The following is a 17,210-nucleotide window of genomic DNA, read 5'->3' as shown; positions in this document are numbered from 1 at the left end:
ATCACTGGAAAGCTATGTCCTTCAGAAATACATCGACATAAAAATGATCTTCCTAGCTTAATTAGGTAGTGAGATATAAGGGTTTAAAGATTAGACGCAGGGGCGTCGGAAGCCTATTTTCCGCCATTTTGTTTTTCTTGAATATATGCTCTCTGCACAGAACTATCACCATGCAAATTCTTATTCTGTACATAAAGACGAAGAGACTGAGCCATCTTTCACACTTGTTTCATAATATATCCCACGCAGTGGTGCTATTCTAATCTTTTAACAACCGGTTCTCTCTCTGCTATATATATATATATATATATATATATATATATATATATATATATATATATATATATATATATATATATATATATATATATATATATATATATATATATATATATATATATATATATATATATATATATATCGGCTTTCCTACCAGGAAAGTGCCATATTTTGAACAATGATAGTATTGGTCATGACAAGCAATCGATCGAGATATCGATAAAAAGACCACTCTATTTTGTACACATTATTTCGAAAGTACATATCTCGAGAAATATTGAAAACATTGGAGTCATTCAAAAACGTATGTAGATAGGTAGCGCATATAATAGGCATTAGGGCCGTTCACATATTGCGTAACACTGTTTTTGATCAATTTTATCCCCTTCCTCTCCCTTGTCACACTTCGTAATGCAGGCCTGAATCCCTCTCCTTTGTTATGTAACGCTTTTTTTTTTTAAACTAATTTTCCTTATTTTGGGAGTTATCACCAAAAAAAATTAATGGCAGAACTTTTCATCAAAATTGTTGTATTTTGAATATATTTCCAGTGTTTTTTCGCCAACAAATCAAATTATTGGAAAATGGTAGTACCGTAATAATATTTTAGCCCCATAAGGTTGTTTAATTAACCAGTCTTAATTCTTCGAAATTCCATACTGTCGTTTTCCCAAGGAGATCACATCCAACCTCTTAGGTCACTGATGATTGTCAAGGAGGAATTGCTGCAGGAAGATGCAGGTGAAACAAGATCTAGAGAATTGATATTGGCATCTCTCTCTCTCTCTTTTTTCTAGAATCCAGGATCCTTCCTGTATTTGAACTTTCCCAATGTCGACGATACAAAGAAGTTTCCTTCAACGTAGATCACAGGTTCGACGTGGCTACACACGTTAAGGAGCAGGGATATCTCGTTTGTGAACAAGCTTTCGGCCATCTTCTTTGGACTTCAGTTTACTCCATTTCAAATTCTTGTCCTAAATCAGTGCCAGAATGCGTATAAACTCGATTTCTCTGGGAAAATTCAAATCTAAAGATAAAGAATTCAGTAGGAGATGAATATCCGACGAATTCCGTTTTTAATACCTTATTTTGCTTGGATAGTTCTGTCCCGGAAAATATTGTCACGAAAAAAGAGTTTCTTCTGTTTCACACGCGAAGCTCTTTAAAATAATACAGTGGGTAATGATTCAAATCAAATGTTTTAAATAATATTCTAAGAAATAGCGATACGAGGGGGAACGCGAGAGCATTTTCAAGCAGTAGTTACGAACTCTAACAACTAACTCCAGACAAGCGTGTACTGTAAATGCATTGCGGTGAAAGGCACAAAATAGAGCTTTAATGCATTGTAATACACACAGGGTTCGTCACCAGTCATGCTGTGTCTAGTGGCGTCTTCAAATCTCTTCTGCATGATTCAATTTATACAAGTTGTATGTTCTCAATTTTCCAAAACAACATAAATATTTATTTATAAAAATGAAAAGAACTGAATGAAATTATTTGTTTAAAAGATTGTATATAAACCTGAGAATACAAATAAAAATTACGGAAAAAAAAAACACGTTACATAACGCAGACGTTAACCACCTCCTCCCTCGTGTCAAACTTCGTAACGCAAGACCGAACCCCCTCTCCCCCTTTGCTGCGTTACGTAGTATGTGCACAACCCCTTAGATACGTATTACACTCACAGATCCCAGTATCCCGGACAAAATCTCGGAATTCATATTCAACTTTGTATCTGCCCATTGAATTGAAACAATTGATAGTTGTTTGTACTCACAACAATACAAGCAAGCGGGAAAAGTACAGAGGTGTTTTCACTATTTTGTTTGGCTTCTTTCTTTCACTCTTGGACAGGTCATACATGTGTATGTTTGTCTGGGTATAACAAATGGGTCTGCAAACTCGAAATATTTTAACAACCGGTTCTCGCGAACCGGCTGAATAGCACCACTGATCCCACGGGATTTTTTTTCTATTGTCCCCAGACTACTGCAAATTATCATGCTATGACAAGAGCAAGTTGAAGACGACGAATCGAAGGATGAATTACCTCCATTAATGCAATAGTGGTAAGAACTTATATATATATATATATATATATATATATATATATATATATATATATATATATATATATATATATATATATATATATATAGTGCGTAAGTTGGAATGAACTAAAATATGCAACTTCCTCAGGATTTTTAGCTATATTTGTAACTCTCGATGCTTTTTGGTGGTATTCTAGCGTTTTTGGTTTTGAAGCTAGTGGGATTTTGTGCGAACTTGTTGGCAACACTGGTCCCAAATTCCCGATAGGGTCGAATCCATATTCGGTACTCGTAAGGTGATTGAGAGTCGTGATGAATTTTCAGGCCAGGTTTAGGCAAAAAACTACATGCTTGCCGGGTAATTCACAGGGATAACATCATTCGTTCATTCATTTATTCATCGTTGTTCATTTATTTAATACGTATTGATAGGAACAACACCGAAAAGGGTTCCTCTTCCTTATTTATTTATGTAATTCATTACTCTCAGATGTATACTGTATTGCATAAACCTTGTACTCCCGTGGAAAGAAACGGGTATTTCAGCTAGTTTTAAAATAATAAATTTCTGCGTGCACGTTTAGTGTCTAGATACTTCAATAATGTTTTTAATGACCACACGTTGTACTACTGTAGGTATTAAAAAAAAAAAAAAAAAAATGCTAGTTTTAAAATAATAAATTTCTTTGAGAATATTTAGTGTCTCGTACCACTGTACACATTTTTAAAACAAATGTAGTCGATTTTTTTATTTAATGTGTTTCTTATGTTTATATTAAGTGGTGCGTTTACATGTAAAGAATTTAAGGAAAATGTAAAAAGGATTTAACTAATACATTATATTGTGATATTAAAGAAGTATTGCAATGTTTAGTAGATTCTCAGCTGCGTTATAGAACGCTGTGGATAAAGTAAGTTCATATTTTTATTACGTGATTAAGATTTTATTAGCAAATCCAGTCGTGGCTAAGTGGTTAGCGTACACGCCTTTGGCGTGGGAGTCCCGGGTTCGATTCCCGGCTGGAGCTCATGTTCGGATTCTACGTTAATCAGTAGGTCCACGTCTCATATAGCCTCGGTGCTGAACGGGACGTTAAACTCAAACTCAACTCCAGTCGTTGTGATATAAAATCTAAGTCAAAAATAAGTTATAGTGATGTACATACTTCAGTAAGTGCAGTTTTACTATACGGATCCACACATTGTAAAATTTACCGAAAAAATTGGGGATAGTCTTTGTTTCCCCATTTTATGTTGAGAACAGAACCCAACAAACCCCTGGGGGGTTTGTAACTTGTTCCTCCTCCTCCTACTACTACTACTTATACTATGGATCCGTATAATAAAACTGCACGTTTCAAATGTTTGGATGAAAATAGTATGGTCAGTGAATATTCACAATAGTTGGTATTCACAATATAGTCAGTGAATATTCACAATATAGTGGTAACAACTTTAGTTTTAATCGAAGGGTTATAGTTAAGGAGCCGTACTTCCCATTTAGGGAAGGACGAGAAACGCCATACTTTCAGGAAGTATTCATTGACTAACTAGGATGTTAAAAAGTAGCTAATAGACTGAGTTCTTGCCCTTGTACTTAGGGTGTTTAGGTAGTGCAACAGTAAGATGTATCCTCGTGCACGGGAGATGAGAAGTAGCTGTTCTTAACTATTACCAATCGAAGTTTAGTTCAAATGAAGATAGTAATCTTGCTAAGAATGCATTTCGTCAGAACAAGTGTTGTTTGCAACAGATACAGAATCGGTGTTTTCGCAACTCCTGTTAAGAATATGATGCAGACTGACGAACTGTTGCCGTATTAATGGTAATTTTACGGTTAAAACTCGTGACTGCAAATGAAAAGAGTACGTAAAATATTTCGTGCTATCATATTTTAAGGGGGCATACATATATTCATAAATTATAAACCGTCTCATAGCAGCAAATGCACTCTTATTGCCTTAGCAAGTGTTTCTTAAGGGAAGAGTTGCATTAATCGGTGCAGATTGATTTTAGGGGGATTGAATGTAAATGCAGCGTGTGTGCACATGGCACAATAACCGCAATGCATAAGTCACGACTTTAAAACACAAACCAATTTGTGCTAGCTGGCCACTAAATAGTACGAATGCTATTTAACTGATTCAGGGCAAAAGCGGAGCAAGAGGCGCGAGGGTTACGTCAGTAGGGAGCAGGTGTATTAGCGAAGATGAGTACCGTATATGCGTAAATGAAGAAAGTGGAATATGGTATAAAGACAGTTGCGTTGCGTGTGGCACAACTTTGCGACGCTTCTGTTATCATTTTGTGCACTGGCATCATATTGCTCTTCACTTCAAACTGGCTTGCTTATGGAACACACTGCATTTCGCATTTGTACAATATTGTATCATGTGAGAGATTCTTTGAACGTTTTCCAGCATCTGGTAATTCAAGCTCTTGCTTCAGGTTTCTCGGATGCTTGTGTACCACTTCACTAAATTCCTGAGTAATGTTTAGCAGAATGGGTCCAGGAATTGTTTCTAAAAAGTGTTATAATTTCTGTAGTTTCTGTTCACATTAGGTTAGGTTAGTTTATGTTACATTATGTTAGTGAAGGGGTCCAGCATAATTTTCCAAAAAAATGATAGAATTTCGCTTATTTCTATTAATATTAGGTTATATTTGGTTACTTTATGTTACGAGGCATCTCCTGTAAATTTTTTGTTTGTTACGTGCTTCTGCATCCCTTGTGCTAAACACAACCCGAATTCCATTCCAGTATTCCCTTCCACTGTTTTTGGATAATATCATCATTGCTAGTATACTACATTATTTGAGGTCGCTCACTGAAACAAGTCAGACACGTTTGGAAACCTTTCAGATACTTCGATAATTGTAGATCACGGTTTACGACACTGCTTGGTATGGCTTCCGTGTTAAACAGGACGTTCTTATGGGCTTACAAGTGCAGACTGAATTACATATGTATTTCCCGTTTTACACAAGATACATGTAAAATCCACACACATATTCTGATTTATTATATGTTCCTCTTTCGAAATGGGAATTCATATTTGTTCCGTAAATTTGACAAAACTGTGCCCACATAAAATGGGAAAGCACTAAATATTTATTTGCAACGGCGCTATATGTTTGAGAGTGTACTAGAGTTGTATTTTAAACCTAATTTGAGTATATTACTACGAATATAGTTAGATGCTCCTCCGGAACACGAATTTCATGCTAAGTGGATGTAGTCCGACTGCACGCCTTCCTGTCTAAGTATAGTTACGTACTTTTTAATAGGTTATGAAACAGACTCCCTTGGTAGCATGCCTAGCACAAGTGAAAATTTGCTCATGAAATGAAAAATTTTAAAGGCATTATTACTTTGTGTATACTATGTGTATTACTTGTAGCCCGAAACACTTGATCTGCACACCTACGATGACGAATTTTATATGAATATAAAGTAATTAAACTAGGGTTACCGTACCATATTTAAAAAAATAAAAATCCGGGACGTTACTAAAGTATGAGAATCTTTGAAATGCTTAAAATGAAAAGAAGTATTATATACTAATTTACTTTCTTCCATTAGATGGAGTTGTTCAAATATTACATAATCACATTTTTAGTCATTTTAGTAGACCTTCTCCCCCCTAATTCAGCAAATGTAAGCAGATGATTTACTCCCCCCCCCCGGTAATCATTTCTTTTTTTAATTTCTCTTTTTTTTTTTTTTTTTTTTCTTCTTTTTAAATGTTTTGTCGCTTTCAGAGTCTGTTTTAGCTCATTCAAGGTATTATGTTTCCTCTCGCACGTTTTGTCTGTTCGTGATATATACCTAATCCTGTGAAAAAAGCAAACTATAATATTCCTTTCCTTTCTTCTTCACTGAAATCCGGAACATTTAAGCGTCCCAAGCAATATTTTCGGGGCGCCGGGACGCAGATCTCGATTCCGTGACGGTCTCGGATTTTCCTGGACGAATGGCAACCCTAAATTAAACTAAACTTTAATTAGACAAAAGAAAGGATTTTTAAGTAGAGAAAAGATTTTAGTTGTATTGTATTGTATTGTATTGTATTTATTTTCATCCTTTTTCATACAAATTGTTCACAACGTGAACGTATAAGTTGGACGCGTTATAAGAACACTCAATGTGTACATATGTATAGATTTAAATCTACATGCAATATTAAAATACTGTGAATTTATGTAAAAAAAAAAAAAAAAAAGTACAATTTTTCATTATTCTAATTTACATACATCGATATAAAACAACATAACAGTTAATAAAACCTTACATTATAGATACCGTATACAAAATATATATATTTTAAACATTATTTACTACAGGCGAGATATTCTTCTACAGAATACAAACAGTGCTCCAGTAGGTAGGACTTGACTGCTTTATTGAAACGAGATGTTTTGTTTTTCAAAGTGGAAGGAAGCTTGTTATAAATATTCACTGCCATAGGAAATGTACTATTCTTATGTACTTTTAAACGTGAGGAATCTACATGAAGGTCAGACGCATGTCTTGTATTATGCATATGAATATCTGAGTTCAACCGGAAGCTGCTTGTATCTATCTGTATATCTTTTCTTACAAATTTTAGAAGTTCATATATATATAAACATGGAAGAGGTAAGATTTCAAGAAATTTAAATAGAGGTTTACAAGAAGTTCGAGGTTTACTTCCGGTCATAAACCTTAAAGCTCTCTTTTGTAAAACGAATATGGAATTTAGCAGTGCAGTAGATCCCCAGAATATAATACCATATTTCAATTTAGAATGAAAAAGTCCAAAATAAGTTGTGAGCAGAACATGTTGACTGACACTATTTCGTAAAAGCTTTAGCATGTAACAGGTTTGAACCAATTTACTAGATAATTTTTGAATGTAAATTTTCCAATCTAATGTATCTGATACCCAAAGACCAAGAAATTTGATATCCGAGACGTAATTCAACGTTTTGCCGTTAATTGTTACACAAGGGCGTTTTCTTATCTCGTTTTTTTGCTACGTGAAAGCATATGCACGAAGACTTTGTTGTGTTTAGTATTAGTTTATTTCTATCCATCCAGTCACTGACGGCAGACATGGTGGAATCTACTGCATTACATAACTCAACATAAGTTTCTCCAGTTACTAATATATTTGTATCGTCAGCATACAGAACAATTTTAGCAGAGTCTAAACATTGTGGTAAATCATTTATATATATTAAAAATAGAATAGGGCCTAAGATGGAACCTTGAGGAACTCCAAATTTTAACTCTTTGGTATCTGAATAACATTTGCTTACTTCCTGAGTGTCTCGAGTTTGACAGTTAATTTCAACAGTTTGCTTTCTGTTGGATATATACGATTTAAACCACTCATAAGCATTTCCCCTAATACCATAATCTTGCAATTTTTTAAAGTAAAATTTGATGATCAATTGTATCGAAAGCTTTGCTAAGATCAAGAAATATGCCGGTTGTATATTTCTTAACGTTTATTGAATTTAAAGCAGAATAGAGAAAGGAGTAAAGAGCAGTTTCAGTAGACTTATTTGATCTAAAGCCATTTTGAGCAGGAGATATTAAGTTAAAATTATTTAGAAAGCTAACTAATCTTATATACACAAGTTTTTCAAAAAGTTTAGAGAAGGTAGACAGACATGATATTGGTCTGTAGTTCGATGTAAGATCTTTCTTGCCACTTTTATATAAGGGCTTAACAACTGCTAGCTTCAATGCCTCAGGAAAAACGCCACTACTAAATGAGTTATTTACTATGAAGCATAAGATATCAGCAATTTCATAAGAGCATTGCTTTAGAATTTTATCAGGAACTTCATCATATCCTGAAGAACTCTTATTTGTCATTTTCAGTGTAGTATTTAAGATTTCCTGACTAGTTACTGGGTGTAAGAACAATGATTTTTCGAAAATATCGTTATGTCTACTAACGTATTGTTTGCTAGATAGTTTATTGTTCTAGTGATAAGCTTTTCCACTTCATTCGTGAAGTAATCGTTAAAAGCATTTGCAATTTCAGTCGGATTTTTAATAATTCCATTTTGACAAGAAACGTTAGTTATCTTAGAGGAGGGTTTTCGTTCCCCAGATTCTTTCCGAATAATTTGCCATGTAGCTTTCATTTTATTGGAAGCTTTCCCAATGTAAGTATCATTCTCTAACATTTTTGCCTGTTTTATGACTTTATATAAAACTCGCCTGTACATTTTGTGGTATCGTTTAAACACGGGAGTACGGCACCGTCGGGATAGTTGATGTAAATAGCGCATTTTTTCTAAAGAAACCTTTATTCCAGAAGTCTTCCACTTCGAACTGACATTTACCGATTTATTTATCTTAAATTTTTGTTTAGGAAAAGCAATATTAAAATAATGAGTAAATATACATAAGAAGGAATTAAATTGGTCGTTAACATTACATTCAATATAAACATCTTCCCACGACTCAGTTTTCAACAAGTATCTGAAATATGCCACGTTAGTGGGTGTAAATGAACGCCGTTCGGACCATTCCACGCCCATGTTTGTATTCTTATTAATTATTTCTGTGTAAAAATAAAGAAGTTGAGCATTATGATCAGAATAGCCTAGGTTTAGTACATCAACATGAGATACGAAATCATCACGTGGAATTATAATTTGGTCAAGAGCAGAGATTCTTGTTTTGCCTATTCTGGTAGGAGTATTTACGATAGGTTTCAGATTAAATTATGTGCAGAGCGAAATGAGATCTTCTTTTTCTTTGCTATTATTTAGTAAAAAATCAATATTAATATCACCACAAATTACTAACGACTTTTTAGAGGACAAGAATTCCGATATAAGCATTTCTAATTTATTCAAAAAGTCATTGACATTACTGTCTGGCGTGCGATAGAGACAGATAAGTATTAAATTATGATCGCAAAATTCAAGTGCTACAGATTCGAAAGTTTTCTCAACGTTCAATGTAAGGGTATTCCTTAGAATTTTGATACGAAAGTCCTCTTTGACAAATATGGCAATACCGCCATGGGATATATTTTCCCTACAATAGTACGCAGATAGTTTAAAACCTGTGAGTGAAATTGTTTCTATTTCTTCTTTATTCAGCCAGTGCTCCGATATACACAAGACATCAGTTTTACTTAATTCATTTTTCAAAATAATTTTTAATTCGATTATTTTATTTCCTAATCCTTGGACGTTGTGGTGTAGGATTTGGAGACTGATATTTTTGGACTCACTTACGTCTTCTACTTTTTGATTAGGAACATTACCGGTAGTTATATCTACTGCTTTTAGTAGGGGAGTATTACTTTGGCAACTTACATTATCTACAACATTTAGATCCGAGATACAAGACGGCATACCACAACACACACAACCTATATTACTTTTTTTGTTTTTGCGCTTTACGATCTTACGAACACTTTTTGATGGAAACTCAAATAGCTGACTTCGTGTGATAAGAATTAGAATAATACACGCATGAAAATTAAATATATAGTTCGTTTAAGTTTTTGTATTTTTTTTTATGAACATTACATATATATAAGGGCCAATCAACTGAAACCCGTTCGATCCATGTATTATTGGTATAGTGTGTACGAGGATATTGTTTGTTTAATAGTGTAATGGCTAATGTCCCTGTGTGTTGGATGTAGGAACGCAGTGAATGAGTGTCCAAAATTTCAAACTCCTAGATGCAAAAGTAAGCCTGCGAAAAATAATATCCCCAAATACCCCAGATTCCCGTATAAAACAGGATCTCAGGTAACAGTTTCCTGAGACATCCCTATTTATCCTAAGATCATGATTCGTACATCATTCTCTTCAGAATAGAACAGCCTTTCAGATGGTACCCTTCATATGTCTCCATCTTAGGTGGGAAAATCGCGAACAAAGCTATTTTGTTTTAAAGAAATATCCATTTATATATATATATATATATATATATATATATATATATATATATATATATATATATATATATATATATATATATATATATATATATATATATATTACATTTTTGCCCCTCTGGACCCCCCTGTTTTCATGCAGAGATCTCAAATCATCTGAAGAATACTAAGGGTGCACTAAACTAGTGTGCAGAATTTCAGTCTTCAGAATGCAAAATGTAGGCCCGCCCAAAAATTGTAAAAATAGGCAGAGCAAAAAATATTTTTTAAATTTATGACGTCATCACATCCCATGTCTCGACGCCGAGAGGCGTGAAAGCATATGTAACGTGCTCTACAATGCCTTCAGTCCTGAAAAACGAAGTAAAAGCTTTATTGTTACTTTTTTAATCGAATAATGGAGATTTTATCCCATCACCTAAAAATAGGAGATATAATTTAAAAGATTAATCGTTAAGGAAAAGGTACAGCAACGCTTATCAGTGACACTTTTTTCCACAAAAGTTACTGATATTTGGCAGGGGCATATTTTTAAGGAAATTGTAACTAGCTTGCGTCATGAAATACATAAGTTTTGCATAAAGTTATAAAATCTAAAAAAAAAAATTCGGAGAGGGGATAGGACACTTCTAAATACGCCCTATTATCTGGGAACAAATATGTAGACGCGCACACAAAAGAATCTTCGTCTTAAATGTCGATGGTGATTTCCCCGTTGGAATAGTTAACGATTGACAATATAAACCCTATGTTACACAGTAAAAAATGGTTGTGTTAATTCAACTCAATTTTAACACAAGGCAGTGGTTCCAGCGTGACTACCACTATGCGGTGTTAGTTCAACACAGACTCGTGGTGGTTGGCGTTTAACACAGGGGGTGTGTAACGTCTTTAGCATACAACCGGTGTTGAGCCGTGCCGTAAGCGTTAATGAACCACAAAATTATTCCCTCAAAATATGTTAAATCGCCTATATGCGTAATGTGTTTACATTATGCTGAGTCTAAAAAAACACTTTAAACAAGTAAAAAAAAAAATCTCCAAAGTCGGGGGAAGAGCACGAAATGAAATGAAATGAAATCTTTGAGTTTTACGTCCCACGGTTATGCCGGTTAGGCTAAAGGAGACGGTGATAATAAGAAATGAGTGAAATGGTGGAATGAAGAAAGTGGGAGGAAACGGGAGAACCCCGAGAAAACCCACGAGCACGGTGTTTGTCCACCACAAAGTCCACACGGCGCGAGCTGGGATCGAACCAGGGATCCCAAGCACCGGAGGTGAACGCTCTACCACTGAGCCACCGCGCCCCCCATGGAAGAGCACGAACCACCAATCTTTTGATTACTAGCCACGTGCTCTTCCGACTTGGCCACGGAGGCGATTAATAAAACGTCGCTTGTAGAGGAATAAATTGTTAAGGTCTTTTGAATTTGGCTAATCAGAGTGCTCATTTAAGCCGCGTATATTCGACGATAACCGTTCGGGATAAGATAAAATCTGCTTACCATGTAATTTTATAACAAAATGACGACTGTCTATTTACTTTATTTTATAGTTCTTCCATATTCACTTTCAAATGATCGGCGAAAGTTTCCATCTAATAAAGTTGATGCGTTTGTTGCTTCTAGTGTACTAGAAGCAACAAACGCATCAATTTTATTAGATTGCTTAAGCAATAAATGCATCAAATATGGGAGATGAAATTTTGCGTATACCTGGATTTGTTTAAGTATTTCTTTCTACTGTGCTTGTCTGTAGCTTCAATTCATAAGCCTTTATAATTAGATGCCCAACATATTCGGCAATCACGTAGAAAACAACACCGAAGATTCTACACTTGTGTTAATTTAACACACAGGTTGTGTGTCATTTCAACTACCTGCATTTGACACAACTCCAAATGGAGAGTGAGTTGTTCTAACCACTTGTTTGTGTTATATTTTAACACAATCGTGTTAATACATAGGCATGTCGTTGAAATAACACAACGACTTTTTACAGTGTACGAAGAGAAGAAAACAGGATTGCCCTGTTACCCGTTCAAAACGGGATTTTCCCTAATCGTCCTCTGCATGACTTGTTTCCATACTATGCTATACATACTGTACATTTGAGTCTCATTGTATTATGATTATCGTCTTCCATAATCGAAATAACAGAACAGAAACGGGACTTGACTTATTTTCACTTTAAATTATTTCGGAATTTGATTTAAATCAACGATTTTTATTTTAAAAAATCAAGTGATTTAAATCAATCCACCCTGTTGCAAATTGTAGAATTTCTACGACTGTAATATATAATGTTATAATTTATAGGTTGCTTTTAATTTTTATACTGGTATATAAAAGAAGAAGTCCTGAGTGAGTAACTGACTGACAGACTGACTTACCAACGCCTAGGCCAAACCGCTTAAGCTAGAACCTGAAATTTTGACAGTACACAGGATTTGTAACAAGGTATCACTAAGGAAACATTTTTGGAAATTAGTCGGGGAAGGAGGAGAAATGGAAATGCCAGTTGTTATAGTAAAATTCCCATATCTCCCAATTTCTGAAGGATAGAGACATGAAATCTGTATTTAAACTTTTCATTTAAAACAGTTAAAGACATGCTTAAGCGTTTTTTGATGTTTTCTCTACAAGGAGGAGAAAAAAGATGGGAAGAAGAAAGAATGGGAGTTATAATTAGTATAATAGGATGGCCGCATCTTGAAATCCGTTAAAATTAGATATATGAAATTTGACATTTAGACTCTTCATTTAAAATAATTAAAGATATGTTTTAGCTTTTTTTCTTTCTTTAATGTTTTCCGTAGGAAGGAAGAAAAAGTAGGATGAAAAACGGTGGAAGGTGCAATTGTTATTCGAAAACTCTTAAGATTAGATACATGTTAGGAATGTGGAACTTGATATATAAACTCTGTATTCAAAACAAGTAGGCATATGGCAGAGCTTTTCGAAAAATTCCGCCACAACTTTTCCCAAAGTTCCGCTTTTACAAGAAAAGAGGAGCAGTTTCTATTTTTTTTTTGGGGGGGGGAGGAATATATATATAATGACTTCGAAATTGTCAGTATCATCAGGGGAGAAGAGGGGCTAAACCATTTGAAACAAATATTTGAACACAGTTAGGACTGAGGCCGACATGGGTTTTTCTCATTTCACTGTGATTGAAATACGTGTTCTAAGAGGAAAGGGGATTAAATTTTTCGCAAGGAATTATGCTATAATCATATTCTTGCGTGCGAAGAACAGAAGGAAAGGCTGAAATACGAGGTGCAAGGCCATAGGCCGAGCAAATTTGTGGGTCTAGGGGGCGAATTCCCTATCTAACCGAAGGCTAGTCATATATAGGTACCCTAATTTTAATCACAAGTAGTTTCCTGATTTTTAGGAATTGCTTTATCTTCAAAATTCCTTATGTTTAGTTATTTAGTATCTAATGTTATAAGAATAAACACATTAAATGTATTTTAGAGAGATGACAGTTAAGGAAGAAACAGAACCAAAAAATAAATAAAACACACTATTTCCACATTGCATAGTAGTATTGCCTTGTAATACATATGTTAGATTTTAATCCTCCAGTGTGCTTAAAAGTCTAATTCAGTATCATTAATTACATAGTGCGTTTTCGTTACGACTAAGTATATTCGTTCCTTCTTCGACATCTGTCATGTACATTTCGTCTGAACTCGAAGTTTTAGTGAACTACCGCCACGCCATTTTCTTCCATTCTAGGTCAAGTATAAAAAAACACTGAGATACGTGTTTAATTATTTTATTCTCAACTCATATATATATTAAATCTTTCTATGTTCATTTATTTACTAAAGTGCAAAAAGCTTACAAAGCTATTGATACAAAACGAAAACTAAACATAAACGGAAAATGAGTATCTGCTGATTTTCAACTCTCGAAGTACAGAACAATCTTGTGTAAAAAATTAAGAAAAAAATTAAATTTTGATAATATTGAAGCCAATAATGGACAAGTACAATGTAAAAATTTTAAATTTATAATAAAATTTGGATTTTCGTTATTCGTTCGTTTAAGTATTTTAAGGTATTTTATTTTAAAGTAAGAATATAAAGTATATGTATTTGAAAGTAAGAAAATCTCCTCCAGTGCTTTACCGGGAGGTATGGTTCCTAGTATTGAGACTACATTACCTCTCTGCACCGCCATGCTTATTCTTTGGATTAGGAAGCTGGTTGCCCTTTTATCACCGGATAAGTGTATGATGCGTTTTCCTACTTCCTTTATGAAGTTTAGGCCTTCCCTTCCCCACGAGCCACCGGATTCAACTGCAACTGGTACGAATTGATATTTTTCCATAAGGTTGTATTTTCTTCTTTTCTATATCTCTTTCCGACCTGCTGCATTGCCCGCCTGGATTGAAGAGAATGGAAGGTTGGAAGGTGCAAAAGGGTCTGTGCAGGTGAAGTCCCAAATTAAGGCTTTACCTTTCTTCCAAGGAATTAAGGACATCCCATCTGGTCTTTTTCCATCTGTTCTACTACAGCCATTTGGCTCCCTTATAAGTGAGGCGTTACTTATAATACTATGTAAGAATTAAGAAGTTCAAAATATTTATATGCAAACGTTTTCAACTTCAGTGGATCTTCTAACTATTTCCATTTGGGGAGGACAAGATCACTTAGTTCTTTAGCAGCTTACTTCTGAATGCCGTTCTTCCTAGCTTTGGAACTGCTTTGTGTTTATTAAAAAATAAAATTGACCAAAACAAATCTTTTTAATAAGTAAGCCATGTACCGAATTAAATCTGCCATTTTTAAATTGTAGTACCTTTATTACTCATTGTACAAGTTTCTGTTTTACATGTATTGAGAGCAAGTACATTAACTTATGCTCAAAGAAATAATGCAAAGAGTTCATGGATTGTATTCATGGCGCAGCTTCTTGCGGATTCCCTTCATGAGGAATTCGGCAGACACTTTCTTGATCGTCCTGGCAGGAGCAATCCACTCTCGCTGAAACTCCTGAATGGTTTTCGTAGCCTCACCTGTCTTCCTCAAAACGCCTTTCACTCGCGCCTAATAACGCTCGATAGGCCGGCACTGCGGCATGTTAGGTGGCTTCATGTCTTTTTTGACAAATTCGATCCCGTTGTTCTTCACGAACTCGATCGTCGCTTTGGCGTAGTGGACTGGGGCGAGATCAAGCCAGAATATAGTGGGAACATAGCACTCTTGGACATAGACCTGTGCGTTCACCGTACCCTTCGTGACAAAAACCGAACTCCTTTCTCCGTACTCGCAGATCGCCTGCCACACAAGATATTTCTCGTCGAATTTCCCCACTGCGACCGTTGTTTCGGATCGTGGGAGATGCTGTCCAGGTGACACAGTATAGAATTGTTGGCCAGGAAGCGCTGAAAAGTCGCCCTTGACGTAGGTTTCGTGGTCCATAATGATGTGGCGATTTTCGCGTCCGAGATAGTCATGGAGTTTGCGAGCACGTGATGTGATGACGGTGCGCTGATTTTCTGAAAGTCTTGGCATCTTCTGTTTTTTGTATGTTCTCATACCTTCGCGTTGCTTGGATCTCTGCACCATGCTGACGCTTGTGTTGCACTTCTTGGAAACATCCCTGACCGAAGCACTAGGATTCTTCTTTATAACCCTCACGATCCTTTTGTGAAGTCGAGGATCACGTGGACCGTAAGGATTTCGATTGTATGGTTGTTATTCGATCGACTGAGTCGTAATGTACTGTATCAGTATGGTTCGACAGTTCTGCGCGGCATTTTCAGGTCCTTCGCATTCAAACTCCACGGGCGACAAGGATTTTGGAGCCATTTGTCGACGACTCGTTGACTGTGATCTCTTTCATTCATTGCTGTATCTGTACCCTGCAACATAGAACAATGAAAAGTATATCAATTTCTAAGTTAATGTACGTGCTATTAATACATGTAAAACATAAACTTGTACAATGCGTAATAAAGGTACTACATCAATTTAAAAATGGCAGATTTAATTCGGTGCATGCCTTATTAGTGCTACAGTTTCGACAGTGTATCATTGCCTTCATCAAACACGTAATTGAGATAAAATATATCTCAGAAAATTAGAGAATTTCAATTCTAGGGACCAGTGAGACCCTTCCTTTCATTTTTTATAACTTTTAATTGTATACAGATCTCAACTCTTAAAATCAAAGAAATAATTTCATTGGTTCTTCCTTTCATTTTTAACAACTTATAATTGTATACAGATCTCAGCTTCTCTCAGAATGAAAGGAAGGATATCATTTGTTCTTAGAAACGATCTCTCATTTTCTGAGATAATGAAATGATCACTCATTTTCTGAGGTTATGAAATAACCTTCTCTCATTTTCTGAGATATACGAAATGACCTCTCATTTTGTGAGATACATAAAGTAACCTTCCCTCATTTTCTGAAATATATAAGCTCTAACATTTAGATTTTATTTCATAATGTGTCTGATGAAGGCAGTGATGCTTTGGTCAGATTTATTTTTTAATTAAAGCAAATTGATATGCTCTTAGTGTTGCCATTGATGTAGCCCTAATATTAGATTTTATTTCGAGAAATACTTAATTTTCATTCTAGTAATATAAATTAATGAAACAACCAGAAAATAAGGAACTGATTACATTTGTAAATCATTGTAGAGAAAGAATTTGTAACACCATGTAAAAAATTAGTAAATAATCTTGTGTGCGAATTCACTCTTATGTAACGAGTGTTCTCGTTATGAAAAGCTGGGACAGATATATTTGTTTTATTTCCTAAATTATGAAATCTGTTCTAGTATCTGGATTCAGAATAGTCATCTTTCTGCACGTGGCTTTACATCATGTCCACGAGGATTTAGGTGAACAAATTCAACGAAAATCCTGGCATAAAGACTTAAAGCCAGAGACCTTAAAGATGGTAATTCAGTGGATAGACGT

General features: G+C 35.0%; 1 protein-coding gene across 2 annotated transcripts in view; it reads left to right on the top strand.

The window, feature by feature from the left end:
• Positions 1-2,622: 2,622 nt before the first annotated feature.
• LOC145690148 (uncharacterized) overlaps positions 2,623-17,210 on the top strand; it is a 135,058-nt gene continuing 120,470 nt past the window's right edge. For both annotated transcript variants that reach the window (XM_081764767.1, XM_081764759.1), the window contains exon 1: positions 2,623-2,700. In XM_081764767.1, coding sequence (XP_081620893.1) covers positions 2,690-2,700 — 11 coding nt within the window. In that variant the 5' untranslated portion in view covers positions 2,623-2,689. The remainder of the gene's footprint in view (positions 2,701-17,210) is intronic.

Source organism: Thermobia domestica, chromosome 1 (assembly GCF_964235325.1).
Source record: "Thermobia domestica chromosome 1, izTheDome1.hap1.1, whole genome shotgun sequence".
Taxonomy (NCBI): domain Eukaryota; kingdom Metazoa; phylum Arthropoda; class Insecta; order Zygentoma; family Lepismatidae; genus Thermobia; species Thermobia domestica.
The sequence above is the reverse complement of the archived record's forward strand: the minus strand, read 5'-3'. Positions and strand labels throughout refer to the sequence as shown.